Source organism: Frieseomelitta varia, unplaced genomic scaffold (assembly GCF_011392965.1).
Source record: "Frieseomelitta varia isolate USP_RPSP 00005682 unplaced genomic scaffold, Fvar_1.2 scaffold_803, whole genome shotgun sequence".
In the NCBI taxonomy this organism is placed as follows: Eukaryota; Metazoa; Arthropoda; class Insecta; order Hymenoptera; family Apidae; genus Frieseomelitta; species Frieseomelitta varia.
Genome location: NW_025110594.1, coordinates 52605 through 68540, shown reverse-complemented (window position 1 = coordinate 68540; position 15936 = coordinate 52605). Strand labels below are relative to the sequence as shown.

Here is a 15936-nt window from a genome sequence, read left to right as displayed (position 1 = left end):
ATTCCGTATCATCGTTCTCCTGCGTTCCTGCATTATCCTACATCTTCGCACGCTACGCATCATTCAAAAGCAAGCAATCAGCTCCAAAATTCCATCTTTATGTAAGCTCTTGTTTTTATGTAACTCTATTTTTTTTTTTATTGCTATACATGCGTTTGACGATTGTGTTTATCTTGTACACAATTAAAAATTTGAAATGGACACATGATTAATAACGAACAAATTTCATTTTAACAATTTAAATATATAATAAACATAATTCTATGAACTTTTACAGATTCAAACAAACAAGTTCCTAATAAAAGTTTCAACACGAAAAAGTATCCTATTCACAGTGATCGCAACTATAAACTTCATGTCATAAAGACAGAATACTCCATAGTCAAAGGATTAACAATCCGATGAAACATCGTCTATAAAACACGGTATAAAGTCTTCTCTTTCTTTTTTTTTTCCTTTTTTCTTTTTAATGAAAGTTGATCGAAATTTTCACATGAAAGTTATTAGCGCGAGAATCAGGCGAGCGTTTGAATCGCGGGATCGCAAGAAGAAGAATCGAACTGCATAGCACGAGGATAGCTCCGTTACAGTCAACACACTACACTGCACCTTCACTTCGTCATGTAACAGATAGTATAGTCGGAGCGGCTGCCTTCGCTATACTACGTTGTGCTGCTGACCCAAATGAATCCTGTGACCAGTCAGTCCCGGTCCGGGCTTCCTCGCGGCGATATTGCTCGCTCTATAGCTGCTATCGCGTAAACGTGCTCCTTTTTCACGCATCAAGTCAAATGACAACTTAAACAATTTTGCTCGCTCTATCATTCACATACTTCGATGATCAGCCGGCGATCTCGCGAGGAGAAATTGGCAGTTTAATTAGAAAACCTCGGTGCCCATATTGTAACAACTGATGGCCCAGTGAAATTCTAAGGGCATGCCAAACAGTGAAAGTTTCCAGTCGATTAATACGTACGAAGGAAACACGGTGACAGATTTTTCGGATGATTCGTTTACTCAGGAAAATGTTTCATAGTGTTCGGACTTGACGTGACATCAAAAATTCATAGTACGATGTGTGTATGAATCGATTTGTTCACAATTCTGGCGGGAATTGTTTCGGTTTTAAAGTGTAACGGAGAGGAGATTGGTTTCCTGGATTGGAAGTGATCGTAGACAATTTTGTACGATCGTTAATATAGTCGTAATACGCGGTACTTGGACCAGAACGATTTGAGGCTGAGGATGCCAGAGGCAGAAGCAAAAACGTAGAAATAACGTCGCACCGGCCACGAGGATCCGATTGATCGAGATCGCGCGCATCCGCAGGTTCCGAATAGCGATGCGGTTGCATTCCACGGCGAGGATAGTTCCGCATAATCACTAACACTCTGCAGTGAGTATCGAATTTCGTCTTTATTATTATTTATTTATTTTATTCCTTTAGTTTTCGTCTCTTCAATTTCAATTCCTTCTTTCCTCGATTATTTTGATTTTAATTTTCTTTTCCCTTGACTTCCTTGATTCTAATTTTCTCTTATTTAATCTCTAATTTTAATTCTCTTTCTCTTTAAGTCTTTCAATGTTAATTTTTTTAATTTTAACTTCATCTCGCCTTAATTTTTTCTTCGTTTAAAATCTTTTTCTCTAATTTTAATTATTAGATGTAGAGAAGGACCTCTTAATATTAAGAGCTCAGGTTTAAATTCGTTTAAATTTAAGTTTTTAATTTTAATCTTTTTCTTTTCTCTTTTTTTTTTTCTTTTTTTTCGATTAATTCTGATTAACGACGGAAATGATTTGTGGAATATCAAGGACATCTCCGCCTCGCGTCCTTGCGTTAGCTTATGGACGGTGCATTAATTCGCTCAATGAGCATAACAATGTAAATGCAGTCCTCAATCGGATACGCCGACCCCAGTTACTATAATTTCGAAATTATGCTCGTTCCACGGTGAAATTCTAATTCTAATTCGGCCTTGTTGTGAAATTCTGATTCGCAGGATGTTACTGTTTTAGCCGTTTACCTCGTTCTGATTTTCGGTCCGATCGACTGCCAGTGTTTCGCGGTTTCGGTCTGCGAAACTGAAAATAATCGCGTGTAGTTCGCAAAGAGTAACAAGGAAGTAATCACATATTCGTATTAGCTGCTATTACGTAGGAGAAACATGTTTTTCTTACGGTACAATCCCACACGAATAGTGAATATCAGCCTCTAAAAATATTTCTGCAATTTTTTTTCGCTAATCCAGTGTTATTTAGAACTGGATACGTGTTCTTAAGCGATCAATTGAAGAATTTTCCGAGAAAAGAACTCGCGGGTTATATTGGCGGATTCAATATATTGCTCTGGAAGTTTAATTCTGGATTTTTTAACGAGGGAGAGATTACAAAATGAATAAAACTGTTTAAAGGATAAACTTTTTTTAGTATTAAAACAGAATGAATATAAATTTTATAATAGTACAATCAGACTAGAAAAGTGTTCATAAGTATGTGTATTACTTAATTACATCTCGTAGATTATCGCAAATTTTCCTTTTTAATCGTCATATCGAGTCCTTCTCCTTTCGAAGTTGTAAAAATCTACTAAAAATGGATTTATCACAATCCTTTTATTTCCAGTTCGTAACTTGCGACTCGTGAAATCACGCTAATAATACTCACTCAATTGTCCGTCAAAAAAAATTTTGCCTCCAACTCGTAACTCGTGACTCGTAAGATCTCGCTAACAATACTCATTTGATCGTCTCAAGAAAAAAAAAAAAAATCTACCAATCTAATCACGAGCTTGTTTCATCTCTAAATTCGCAACTTGCGACTCCTCCAATACCAATAGCATCCACTTAATTGTGGAAAAAGTCCCATAGGAGGGTTCAATAGCTGTAAAGAAGATTCCTAGTCCGTGAAATAGCCGTCGTTCTTCCCTGACCTCGAAAGCATGCGGAACATAGACAGCACGGTTGCGTTTGGCCGAATGGAATTTGGCACGCACGTTAAGTACGTACTTGCTTGTTTGCTTGTCGGTGGCTCGAGCCGTAAAAAAGAGTAGTATCGATGCACCAAGGAGCTCGAAGCCGTACAAAGACCGTCCTGAATCTTCGGAGACGGCCAGCGAAGCGGGCAAAAGCACGTTCAACGCGATAATGCGATCGTTGATGCAGACCGGCCGCGCCTAATCTTTCCCGACGATACGACAGATCAATTCTCGGTTACTTTCTCGCCGGTATTCATAACCTACTTTTCTCAACGATGCAATCACCCCGCGTACCGGTGCCAACAACCCGAATTAGAGGGGTTATCATCCGCTAAAATAATCTTGGAACTCTCGCCGCACTCTCGTAATATTCGGCCAAACTTTGAAACTCGGAACTTCGATCATATCGTTCGTTTGTATTTTTGTATTTCCTTTGGCACCGTTTGGCACGGATGTCTGCCTGAATTTGTCAGAAATAGAAACTCGCTGATTTTTCAATTCGTAATAAAACGTATGAAACTTCATTGTTGTGATATTAGCTTTGAAAATTTCCAGAAAAATATGGTTCAACAAACTTTTTATTTCATCCAAGAAATATTTAATAATCTACAAATTATTTTAAAGAAATTTATAAATGAAGGAGAGTGTTTTTATGTTTCTTTTTTTTCTTAAGATAAATAGAATTAATATTTCTCGAAGAAAACTATGATTCGTGGTTTCTTCTTTGAGAAACGTTCAATCGATAGAGAAATTCTTTGGGAACCTATTCTTCGATAATTAGAAAGTTGTCTAATTCGCTAGAATTATCTTGAACCGTTGCAACTTTGAAAGTTAATATATTTTCGTTATTCCCTGCTCATTTAACATACGATCCTTTTCATCGAAATTTTTCAACGATTATTCATCATGGACGCCGTAATTCATTCGATCGATAGAAAAATTATTTAACAATCAATTCTTTGATTTGCCAGAACTATTTTGCAGCACCTTTTTTCCGTTTCAGAAACTTTGTAAATTCCAAGAAGTTGAAATTCATCAAAAATTTCTTCAAAGACAAATTATATAATTATTCGCCGCAGTTTTAAATCACAAAGAAATTTTTTTGGGAAACGAAATTTCTAATTCCGTATAATTATCATTACAAATATGTTTTCTTCATTTGTAATTTTGTACACTTTTACATTTTTATCGTCTCTCTCAATTCCAAAAAGTTGAGCTGAGATCAACATTTCTTTAAAATCAGTTCTCCTCTTCGTCTTCTGCTTTGAATCGCCCGATCGACGGAGAAATTCACCGGGAACTTACGTTTCCACTCGAACCACTGAATTCAAAAATCCACATATGTACATACGTACGTACCGTGCACGTACTCGCATATATCGATCAAGCCATACTTCAACCTGCTCTCGTCTTACCTGGCGAAACGAAATTCCTGCTGCTGCGGGGATCGTGCATAACCATCGTGAGAATCGGTTTCAAGGTGGAGGCCAGAATCCTTTCCAAGCCCCCTCCGGAGAAGAGACAGGGACATTCCTTCCGCGAAAGATAAAGAAGCACGGAGAGACAACCACGCGTGAAAGAGTGGGCGACGGAGTTTCACATGACCGAGTTAGAGCATCCAGTTTTGCCGGGGGCATGATACTTGTGACACTAAATATCGTTTTCACGTAGGCCGGTTGATTGCTCGAAGCATAGAAGCCCTAATTGGCCAGAGGTCACAATCATGAAACATAATTTCATCCTACTAGAGGTAATTGCGGGAATTGCCGGTTCCCTTGGTTTCGCCAGCGCTTACGGTGTGATACTTTGAATTGAGAATCCCGAACGGCTACCGATTAATTATTATTACCGAACGGCCAATCAGAAACGGTCGCTCGAATTTGTGGAAGTTGAGTTTCGCGCAGGGATTTATATTTTCGTTACGAAGATATAAAACAAGCTTGGGAGCCCGTGATTCGATGAACATGCTGATTCAGACAATTTTGGTGTCTTAAAAATCGATCGCACAATTGTTCGATAGTTTAACGAAAGGAGAAACGAAAAAAAGAGTTGGTTTTCATTGTCAGAATTCAGGAAGGCGTAACAAATTTGAGAGATAATTGAAAACATTTAAACATATATGTTTATGAGATAATTCACAAATTTAAACATTTTTCTCGTAACTAAATTCGCCCTAATTTTAATTTAAAAATTGGAGTTTTCCTTTTATAATGCTCCTTTAAAGTTGATTGTGCGATTTTTTTTTTTTTTTCTTAGTTACAGCAGTTTAAAATATCGAGTGTACTTCTTGAAACCGCTGTAGATTCACATAATATTTTTATTTATTTTAACGTGAGATCAATACTTTATCATCTGATGAGTATTGCAATTAAACACTCTGTATAAATATTCTAATATTTTAATCCATTTTATTTCTTCAACGATATATAATAATAATGTATTACTTCAGTAATAATTTTTTACTCGTTTGTAAATAAATTCACCACCTGAAATACTGACATGCAATCAAGAATCAGTCCGTACAGATATATTTTGATAGGTTCTCTACTTACTTTGACGCTTACATTCATCACGTAATGTATTGACAAGCAATTAAGACTCATCCTGCAGATCTCTCTGACAAGAACTTCATTCTGTTAGAACTGGTCTCTCGATCTCTCGATCTCTCGATCTTTCGAATAGGGTCAAGCCTCGCAGACATTAGCATCTTCCTCGATGATCTCATGTGCCTTCGTTGCGACGAACGCACAACGTTTCTTTTTTTTTTTTTTTTTTCTCTGACCTTGCTCAGATGCTGTACACCTTCCAGCATTCCAGGCTAATCGAACGACACACCTCTCACCGCTGTTCCTCGTGATCTATGGATCAACAGACCGGTGAGAAACGTGTTCTTCTATCTGTGTCTGGAGTCCCGATCCACGTGATTAGGAAGCGATGGCTTTTAAATTTAATCTTCTTCTTCTTCTTTCATAGATGTTTTTAACGTTTGCAGGGAAACGTTTGAATTTTTTAGAAGGAATCCCAGGCTGTAAATTGGTCAGTTTATAAACTGGTTTTTCGGGTGGTTCTGGAGGAACGTTTGGGGAATTTTATCCGAAGAATTCGATTCTTGAGTGCTTCGGTTCTAAGTTTTTACGAAAATAGGATAGTTCTTTAAAAGTTCGGCTTACTGAAAAAAGTAAGATTTCAACTGCTGCTTTAGATAACTCTTTGAAAAGTTAAACTTTCTACCGTTTAAGTGGAATTTTAGACATTTCTTTATGCGAGATCATCATGTGAACATTCACCTTATATAAACTAGAGTCCCAACAATTTCTTTAGATTGTAGTTTTTGTTTACTTTTGAAAGTAAAATCTCAATTGCTTCTTTAAGTAATTCTTTAAATGCTAGACTTTCTAGGAAATTGCATGCTTCCCTTTAAAACTTTAATTTGGAATTTTAATTTATTTTCAGCTCACAGCAAAAGTAGAATTATAGATAATTCTTTAATAGAATTTCTTCCGTGCGATCCCTTGATTGTTCACTTTGCTAAATAGAGTTTCAAGTAGAGTTTCAATGTTTTCTTCAGATTATAGCTTTTTACAAAACTGATTCTCTAGAACGCTAGAAATTCTTCAGAACTTTCGGCGATCCTTTAAATTTAGTAGTAATATCATTCTACGAAAGAAGAATTCTTTCCTTAGGTGATTTCTTTCGTTGAGGCTGGACTAAACGAAAATTTAGCGATACCTGCCCAAATTCCTGCGAAAGTAAATCCTTTTTGTGGCAGACGCGCGGGTTTCTGTGGACTTTCTTCGGCGTAACCTACTTCCGGCAGAAACAGGCAGAAAGAATGACGTTCACATCGAGCTAAAGAGCCGAGTATAATGGAGACAAGATCTTCAAACCGGTTTCTTCGAACGACATTGTTATCAGTGGTAGGAAAATTAACCTGGTTTCCGTGACTTTTCTACTTTGAATCTAATTTCACTACGACCAAGCGCCACTTGAAACGTTACGACAGTCTCTTTGTTTTTCCTACAGATATTAAAGATATTATTCGTAGAAATATATTTTTCAGATGGTTCTTTTTTTCTTATTGAATCATACAAGCTTGTAGACTTATAAAACATTCATAAATTTGCAAAATTGTCGTAGAATTATTTCGTGAATACATTTTTTTTTAAATATTTTCCATAACATGCGATATGGACGTAATTAAATGTTCAATCTTTGAAAGAATTATAAAATATTCTCTGGCAAGTATCATGTGGCAATTTTTCCGTGCTTATCAGAAATTTTCATTTCTCTTACATAAGCAACGTTTTAAAGTTATTACCTACCTATATATATATATATATATAGTCTCCACAGCAATTTTCCGCAAGAATAACCTAAATTTCCCGGAATAACCCAACGTTAACGATCTCGTAAATATCCCGAATGGAATTGTGAGAGACGTTTCAACGTTTTTGATTAGTCGATTTTGTAACCCGGGTTCATTAATCGAATATGAAAGTGAGCAGATTCCGAACGAGGAGGAGATATTTTATCCGGGACCATTCGGAAGTGTGTTCACTGCGGATGAAAGATACACATTTATAATTTTCGATCGATGATGCACACGATAAGGACCGCGAGAAAGTAACCGAGACCGAGAGGAAAGATTTCACGAGGCGTTCGCCTGATATTCGCGTGTTTATTTCCATTCCCTGTTGGATCTTTCTTTTTTTAGAAACCTTGGCGACCCTGGTAAATCGTTTCGTTCAAGAAACTGCCTCGAACAGAACGTCGAGGAGAAATTCCCTTGTTGCGTAATTATCCTTACAACGAATTATATAAAAAAAACAAAAAGACAGAATAGACGATTTGACTATAATATTTAAAAACAGTGGTGCTGGTCGATATAACTTCGTAAAAAAAGATGCACTTGGTTTCGTTTCGACAGTCGCGAGTTCGTTCTTTTCGAAAATGATTTTACATCACGCGGCAGTTGGAAAAGTGATACATATCTTTTCTTCTTTTTCTCGAAAATTGTAAGTAACTCAAGAACGTTAAAAAATTCTTTTCGATCCGTCAGTTTGAAGATTGGGAATCAGAAAGAAAAATTAAAAGCTCCAACCTACCTAAGTAGATAGAAACTGAAAGATAAATTTCAGCGAAATTAAATAAAACTCGACGTCGAACGATTCGTTCGGAATTCGACTGGACTCGGTCCCAATGATAAATTAGACCACAGCCGCTCGCGGAATAGAAAGTTGCTGAGCGTAGTCGGGATAAACAGGCGAAAGAAGCGACCAGAGTCTGAACATATGTACGTACTTGCTTTTAGAACGGGGAAGAAAAATCACGATTCCTCCACGCGATGTCTTTCCGCTATGTTGTTCTTTCTCGCGTCTCGTTGACATTTTACGTGAAACCGACCGAAAACTTCCTTCTTCCCGCGGTAATAACTTCGTTGATTAACAATCGTTCTCGCCGTTCTCCCTCCGACACGTAGGATGTAATAATTCGACACGCGCGACGCTAATTGCGAGAGCTTTCATCGAGATTAAGGCATTGCCACTCTCACTGACGAGAACCACGTCGATGAAACGAGCAGGTTTCCTTAAAACCTGTAATTTCCCTTGCGTTTCATTCGACGAATTGAAATTAATCAATGGAACAAGGATAATCAATATACACGACGTAACTATCAATAAAGTTGGACTTGACGAACGTGAATTATTTATTAATTTACAATACGCCGAAATTTATGCAACGACATGACAATTTAGTGAAAAGAAAAAGTCGTAGCGGGTTTAATTTTGGACGTAAAGGGTTAAGTATTAATAAGGAGACTAGTCCTTAAGTGGGTCATTTCTTCTTCGCAATTTATTTACAAGGAATGATGTAATATAATTTTTAGATTAGTTAATTAAATTATATAACAATTTGTTACATAATTTATTTGTATGAATAAATAAGTTTAGGGCAATCTTAATTTGTTTTAATCTAACATTTGTTTCTTCATTTTAGAGATGCGAAGCGAGGTAGGAGAATGGCTGCCCACCTGCGTAGGTTCTCCGATATGCATCCTGCTGCTATCTTGGTCGCTCTTGATCTATCAGAATCAACCGTCCTCCGCGAAGAGGAAGATCGACGTGTTCACGGTGGCCATTCTCTCCGAGAGTTTGGTTCACCAGCTCGGATTGCTATTCTACGCCATTCTTACGCTCATTCGGCCGACTAATCACTTCGGAGGTAATGAAACAACGGAGTTACGTATCTTGCGACTCTATCATTATCGCGGGAAGAGAAAATTATAGGAGTGTCTGGAGAGAAAGCGATTTGAAGAGGCTTGAGAATAGACAGCCAACTATCTTATGCCTAGAGTGCATTCTTTCTAAATATAATAAAAGCAATTTGGAAGTAGTTGATCGACGCATTAGGAAACTTAGCGAAAGAAAAATAATTGCGGAAATATTAATGACTTTCGTAGGAAACTTATTAGATATTTAAAAGTAAAAAAAGAAGAAGAATTTTAGGGTAAAGGTATAGATAAAATTTGATTGTTCTTTTCGTAGGAAGAATTTATTTCGCTTAAAAAGGTGAAATTATTACAATTTATTAAAAATGAAATTATTAACTGAATTATTAAAATTGAAATTGTTACAAAATATTAATAACTATTAATATTATTAATTTATATCGTAAATGAGCAGTCTTTTTGTATTTTCTATATAAATTTAACTTAATTAAGACTAAATGTATTATAGTTCAATTTTCTAAACGAAACATAGTTTAATTTTTGTCAATTATCAATATCAATATTGGATATCTGATGATTTATTTTTAAATTAAAGTAAAGTTAATCAAAGTACAAGAAATTATTGGGCAATTGAATGTGTTCATATTTGGTACGCTTGATTTTAAATTTGTTTTCACAAGATGTTACAAATTAAAATATGAAATCAATTTTGCCAAATATAGATTCATTCGTTTAATTAACTAATGATTTCTCGTCCCTCAATTGATCCATTTATGTAATACAATTATAAAATATAAATTAATTAATTCATTGAAACCCTATCACATTGTATAAAACTAAATGATTATTCGCAATTTTATTTCACAGAATTCTGCTCGACCCTAGTCTGGATGCTAAACTCTTCCAGCATCCTGCAAGAACTGACCCTAACCTCGATCGCGATTTTCACCGCGATCAGCGTCGGAGAAGAAGCACTAAACCTCACGAAGAATCATCTGAAGTATCATCTGGTCAGTTTGAGCGTGATCAGTGCCTGCGTCGGTGTCACCGGTGTCCTCAACTTCGAACCAGATCTATGCGTTTTTCTCGCCCAGGAGATCTCTCTGAAGTACGGAGTCTTCGTGAATTCTCTGCGATGTCTGCTGGTAGCAGCGACCGTGATCAGTCTGTCGATGGCTTTGATCAGGAGCGTGTGTCGTACGCCGAAAGCCGAGCTGCTGAAATCAGTGTCGGATCTGTCGGAGACCAGTTCGAAGAACTCGTCAGGAGCGTTTGAATGCCATCCTCAACATTGGGATCCCTCGAGCGGGTCGTGCACCAGTGGATCCACTAACAGCAGAGCTTGTTTGCGAAAAAAGAGAGTCCAGATTGACGAAGCTAGCGGCAGGTCAACGATCTATAGCATTCTCTTCGTGTGCTATTTCTTCCAGTATCTACCGATTTTAGTAAGTATCTATTTGGTCTCTTATGTTTCTATTCCTTTTTATTATTTCTGTTGTGATTGAGAGCGTGGTCATTTCTTGGTCATTTTAAACGCAATTGTATTTTTTTTTTTTTTTTTTTTTAAGTTGAAAAGAGAATAGTGAAAGATGAGAAAGTGCAAAAGCTTACAAAAAGCGATAAGCTTACACTGCTAACACTGCTAAATCTTAGCACTGTTTGACGATTTGATTTATTGTTCGATTTATTACTTCATCAATCAACGATGATATCACGAGCCAGATTATTGACTATAACGGGCGTATTTCGTAATATTGCAAACATGCAACGAACCGTGACAGTGTTACACAGGACTAAAATCGACGGATCTAATTTATTTCCAATTATCTTTCACGCGCAATTAGAAATCTACTTGCGGTTACACGAATTGATCGTTAATTCGATTCGTTCGTTAAATCAGCTTAAAAAATTGCTATCCAGTTAGAAAGATAGTTTTGTAACGATTCGACATTCGAACATATTCTTAATTTTCAATATTAAAAATTAATCAGGATAGAAATATTCGATGTTTTAAATTGTAGAAATATATTTTTAAAGCGGTGTTACAAGGGTACCCTTGAAAACCGGAAGCTAGCTCTTCCCATCCTCCGGAAGTGAACGAATCACACTGTTTTATTCTTTTTCTTTCGCACCGGAATTCCGTCCATCAATGAGAAAGTTAGCACTCCAAAAAGGGAGACAAACAAACAACCGATACTTTCCTTTTACATTGAATGCATATATGATTCTTTGTCGAATGGTATTCGAAATTATTCACAGCATTCAAAGGGAACAAGAATATGTAAATAGGTATTCCCTGCAGTCGAATATTATTTTGTTAATTCTGAATTTACAATTATAATTGCAGTTGCAAGTGAAAAAATTCTGTCGATTGAAATTAAAAATGAAAGTTTACTGCGAGAAGTGTAAGGATAAAAGGGCGCGAGATTAAAAATCCTAGAAAATAAATTCAAACGCGGTCGCTTTTACTCCGAAAAAAAACTGCACTCAGTTCTGCTCTTCGTTCTTTAAAACTGGAGAAAATTTCTTTAATATATTCATAAAATCGAGAAAGAATCTCTTTCTACTATCACTCTCTCAAAAAAAAAAAAAAAGAGATCGGTAAAAGTAAAAAGCAGTAATAACACGCTATGTAAAGCGATAAAAAGAATGAATTTAATAAAGCAGAATAAGGACACGAGTTAATAAAAAAGTTAATAAAATTAATAATATTAAAAGCGCGTTTAAACGAGAATTAATAAAGAAATTCCAGCATTAAAATGCAATGCACGAACGCGAGGAGTAACATTATACACGACTGATACCGTATGCATATGTATATATATACATATATATATATATATATATATATATATTGGAAAGTGTGAGCTAATATGGATTACGACCTCGATATCAAACTCGATTAAGATTCGTTGGATGACAAGCTCGTCGCCAGAGAAACTTCCCCCTGACCTTCCTCATTAATATTTATAATCACTCGTGTGACGTATCCCGTTCATTATCATCGCGATTAATGCTGAATTAGGTTGCTGCGATCCACGCGTTGAAATCACCGTCGTTCGTAGCACTCCTCATCGCTTCTGCTTCAAAAAAATTCTTTCCGTTCAAAAAATTGAAGAAATTCTTTCAAACGTATTCATAATGCATCTCTGATGTATCATAATAAGAGTATAAATCTTTGAAATCTTTATGAATTTTATACTTTGAAATGAAATCGGATTATAAACTCTCGCGAATCAAAAATTCTGGCATTACCTTGAATTTAAATACTATAAACGCAATTTTCTGCAAACTAACGCGTTCATCAGGGATGTAATTTGAAGGATTTTATTATTAGACTGCGGATTTTTATGGAAATTCATATTTTTGCGAAGATAATTTAAAGAATAGAACCTAGCTAGAGATTTATTCACTTGTTACAGACACTGTGTTTTAAATATTTTATATATTTACGTGTATTACGCGTATCTTATGAATTTTGGTATCTTGGAATCTTAATCTTTCAGATGCAAAGAATTTTTTTCTAATAGAAAAATAGAACGTTCCATTTTAAACATCTTTCGTAACCTCATTTTCGAGGTCTCACTACCGCTAATGATTCCTCGTTAATTGCGTTAAGTTGTAGTAATTGATTTCTACTAACGAACATTTACCCCAGTTCCAATTTTACTTTTCTCATTAACTTTTACGATTTAACTTATCTCATAAAATGATTTTATAGAATCATGTTTAATGCCGAGTGCATAAATTACATTAAGTTCGATTAATTATATTATGAAAAGATTTTTTTTTTTAATTCCTTTCTCTACAATACAAATACAATACATAAAAGTTCATGTCGTTAAATTTTTTTCAGCAAAAAGCTCTACATTAAATTGTAAGTTAAATTTATTAATTCCCGTTGTTAGTGAGATAAAATATTATTATGAAGTTCGAATAAATCTGATTTTTAATAGAGTTTGTTAAATTTACTTAATAACTTTTCAGAGTAAAGAGTTCAAGAAGTTTATTAATATTTAGGATATTATAATTAACAAAATATTTAATATAGAACTTTCATATAGAATTTCAGAATTTTATTTTGCTATAATTATTAATTTCGTTAATTGTAATTATTAATTATCTTTTAATTTCCTGTGATTTATTAATATATTCTAACGTTAGAAATCGCAATAGCACAAATCGATTCAGCGTGAAATCGATCGCATTTCGATCTCGGAATTCCGCACGTTTCTCCAAAACGAACGTGAAAAGGATTCTAAGCGCATCGATCAGGAAATACTCGTTTCCACGATGACTCGGAAGCATAAGCGATTACCTGGCGACACTGGCACAGAATAAATCCAACGTTCAGACGTTCGATGGCTTTTTGCTTGTGTTGCACTTTCCTTTCGACACCTCGTGCAAAGCAAATCGCTGTCAATCGAGTTGACCTCGATCGAACGAGAAAATCGAATTCTAGGTGACTCGAACATCGTAACACTCCTACAAACAATCGAAAAGCAAAGTGCGCTGTCGTTCATAAATATCTGATCACTCTGGATCGATTTTTAATAGTGGGACACGAATTTTATCACAGTATTACACTCACAAATGTGTTGTATTATATGTGCTATTGTGTATTTGAACAATTAAGAGTAGAAAACTTTGAAAATATCACCTAGAATGTAATCTCCTAGCTGTTTTGTAATTCACAAGATCCACCTCTGCAACTTAGCTTGTTTTAAAAGTCAACTTGTCGTTATGCAAGTGAATTTATTAACACCCCGACTTGCTAACAACATTGGCTCGATGTAGTGCAAAAGAGCCGTTGAAAAATACGCTTTATATAATTTAATTGACTGTAGAATGTAGAGCATAGCAATTAAAAAGAAAAAGAAAAAAAATTCCGGTTGGTACCTAAACCAACATCTAAATTACCTAAACTATACTGTATAGTTATCTATATGTTACAAATTATCTGAACTCTACTATAATATATCTAAATTAACAAATATTTAACTCCAAATTAATTAACAGGTAAAATTCGCCGTGCTTTTTACAAAATATTCGAAACATCTAAGAAAGAAATTCCAATAGAGAGAGAGAGAGAGAGAGAGAGAGAGAGAGAGAGAGAGAGAGAGAGAGAGAGAGAGAGAGAGAGCTAGAGAGAGACGATCGAAAGCTTGTTCTCGAAAGCACGTCTCTGGTCTTCTCAATCTCCATTTACCCGGCAATTATGCCAACCACGCAATCTCCAGCAACAGATTTTCTGCTCCGAATCTTTCGAAAAATGCACTCGGTGGTGCACGCGGTGTATATTTTAACGCGTAGCTAGCGTTGTTGCTACAAAAGCGAATCGGTTCTCTAAGTGATTCCAGAATAAGGGGCGCGTCGTATACGTTTCTCCTCTTTGCCTTTTATCTCGCAATTATTACTCTGTCTTTGTCCACGAACAATCGCGAGTTTCTCCAATCAATCTCGATGACGACTCGCGTTAAATCCCAAACGAACTCGCAAGCATTTCACACTATCGTTTAAAAATACGTTTCATGATGGACGAAAGAAAGTTTAGACTTTGCGTATGAAAGACATAATAATTATTATATTATTGTATAAATAATTGTGTGCGTGAAGACATTGATATTTGAAAGTATTCTATACTATATGAAACATGTTACAATATTATATTACATTATTGTACAGAGAATATTCTGACAGCAACCATAGAAGCATTTTTATGCGCGTTGCATAAAATATTTTGAAATTTTATTTTACAGTGTAACCAGGAACGATTGTTGTAATTACGCTGATAAAATTTGTGTTCGAAAATTATAAAATATTTATTGAAAGCATGTATCTACTGGAAGATTAATATGCCGATCACTCTTGACAGAAAGTGGACAGAATCATCATATTTGATCACAGAATCTCAAATATAATGATTCATTCTGTATAATCACAGGACATTGCTGTTTGTAGGGAATGAAAGAAAAAAATCAAATATTGGAAGTAGAGTACTTGTAACATTTAGTTGCGTGAACGAATTAGACTTAATTACGCTCGTCGAAATATGAAATTACCTGAACGTCCGGAGGCTAATTTATTAATTATCAGTTCTACAAAAGAAGAAAACTCCCTACTTTTTCGAATTATCCAAGTGAAAGTTTGTGTAGAAACTTGTGTAGAAACTGCAAACGAAACGGGGGGATCTTCGTTTTCCTGAAAGTACCGCAAAAACCAACCCAATTTTATTTTCCTCGCCTCGCGGCAAGATCACGCGAAGGAAATCTTCGGAGTGAAATTCGGAATTCAACTGCGATACATTGTCCGTGAAACGGTTTCACGGTGTTAATAGAACGATATTTCGAGGTTTCCCTTTCCACGGGAGAGCTACTTTCAATAGAAGTGCACACGCCCCTGTCTATCTAATTAAGGCACTCTAGTTTCGATTTCATATCAGTCATTACGCGCGTGGTTGCTGGACAGAATTAAAATCACGGTGGTCACGCGGTTTCGCCACTCTTTTGCTGTCTCTGGCGTGATCAAATTACTGAATCTACGTGCTTGAATTTGTCGAGAGACACTTTCATGGATATAATTTTCTTTTTTTTTTTTTTTTTCTAGAAATATTAACATAAATGATAATATTGTAATATTTTATTTCATAACAACGCGCGCCGTTTTGTTATTTTTCTAAACTGTCTTAATATTTGGTCAATTTTCAACGAACACACACTCGAATAAAATA

At 35.6% G+C, this 15936-nt stretch overlaps 1 protein-coding gene across 8 annotated transcripts in view; it reads left to right on the top strand.

The window, feature by feature from the left end:
* Window positions 1–624: 624 nt before the first annotated feature.
* LOC122536142 overlaps window positions 625–15936 on the top strand; it is a 32918-nt gene continuing 17606 nt past the window's right edge. For 3 of the 8 annotated variants that reach the window (XM_043668269.1, XM_043668268.1, XM_043668270.1), the window contains exons 1-3: window positions 629–1396; window positions 8975–9199; window positions 10074–10651. In XM_043668269.1, the coding sequence (XP_043524204.1) occupies window positions 8977–9199; window positions 10074–10651 (801 nt within the window). In that variant the 5' untranslated portion in view covers window positions 629–1396; window positions 8975–8976. Of the gene's footprint in view, window positions 1397–8974; window positions 9200–10073; window positions 10652–15936 lie in introns of all 8 variants that reach the window. The other 5 variants (XR_006308335.1, XM_043668271.1, XM_043668273.1 and 2 more) reach the window with 4 other exon arrangements.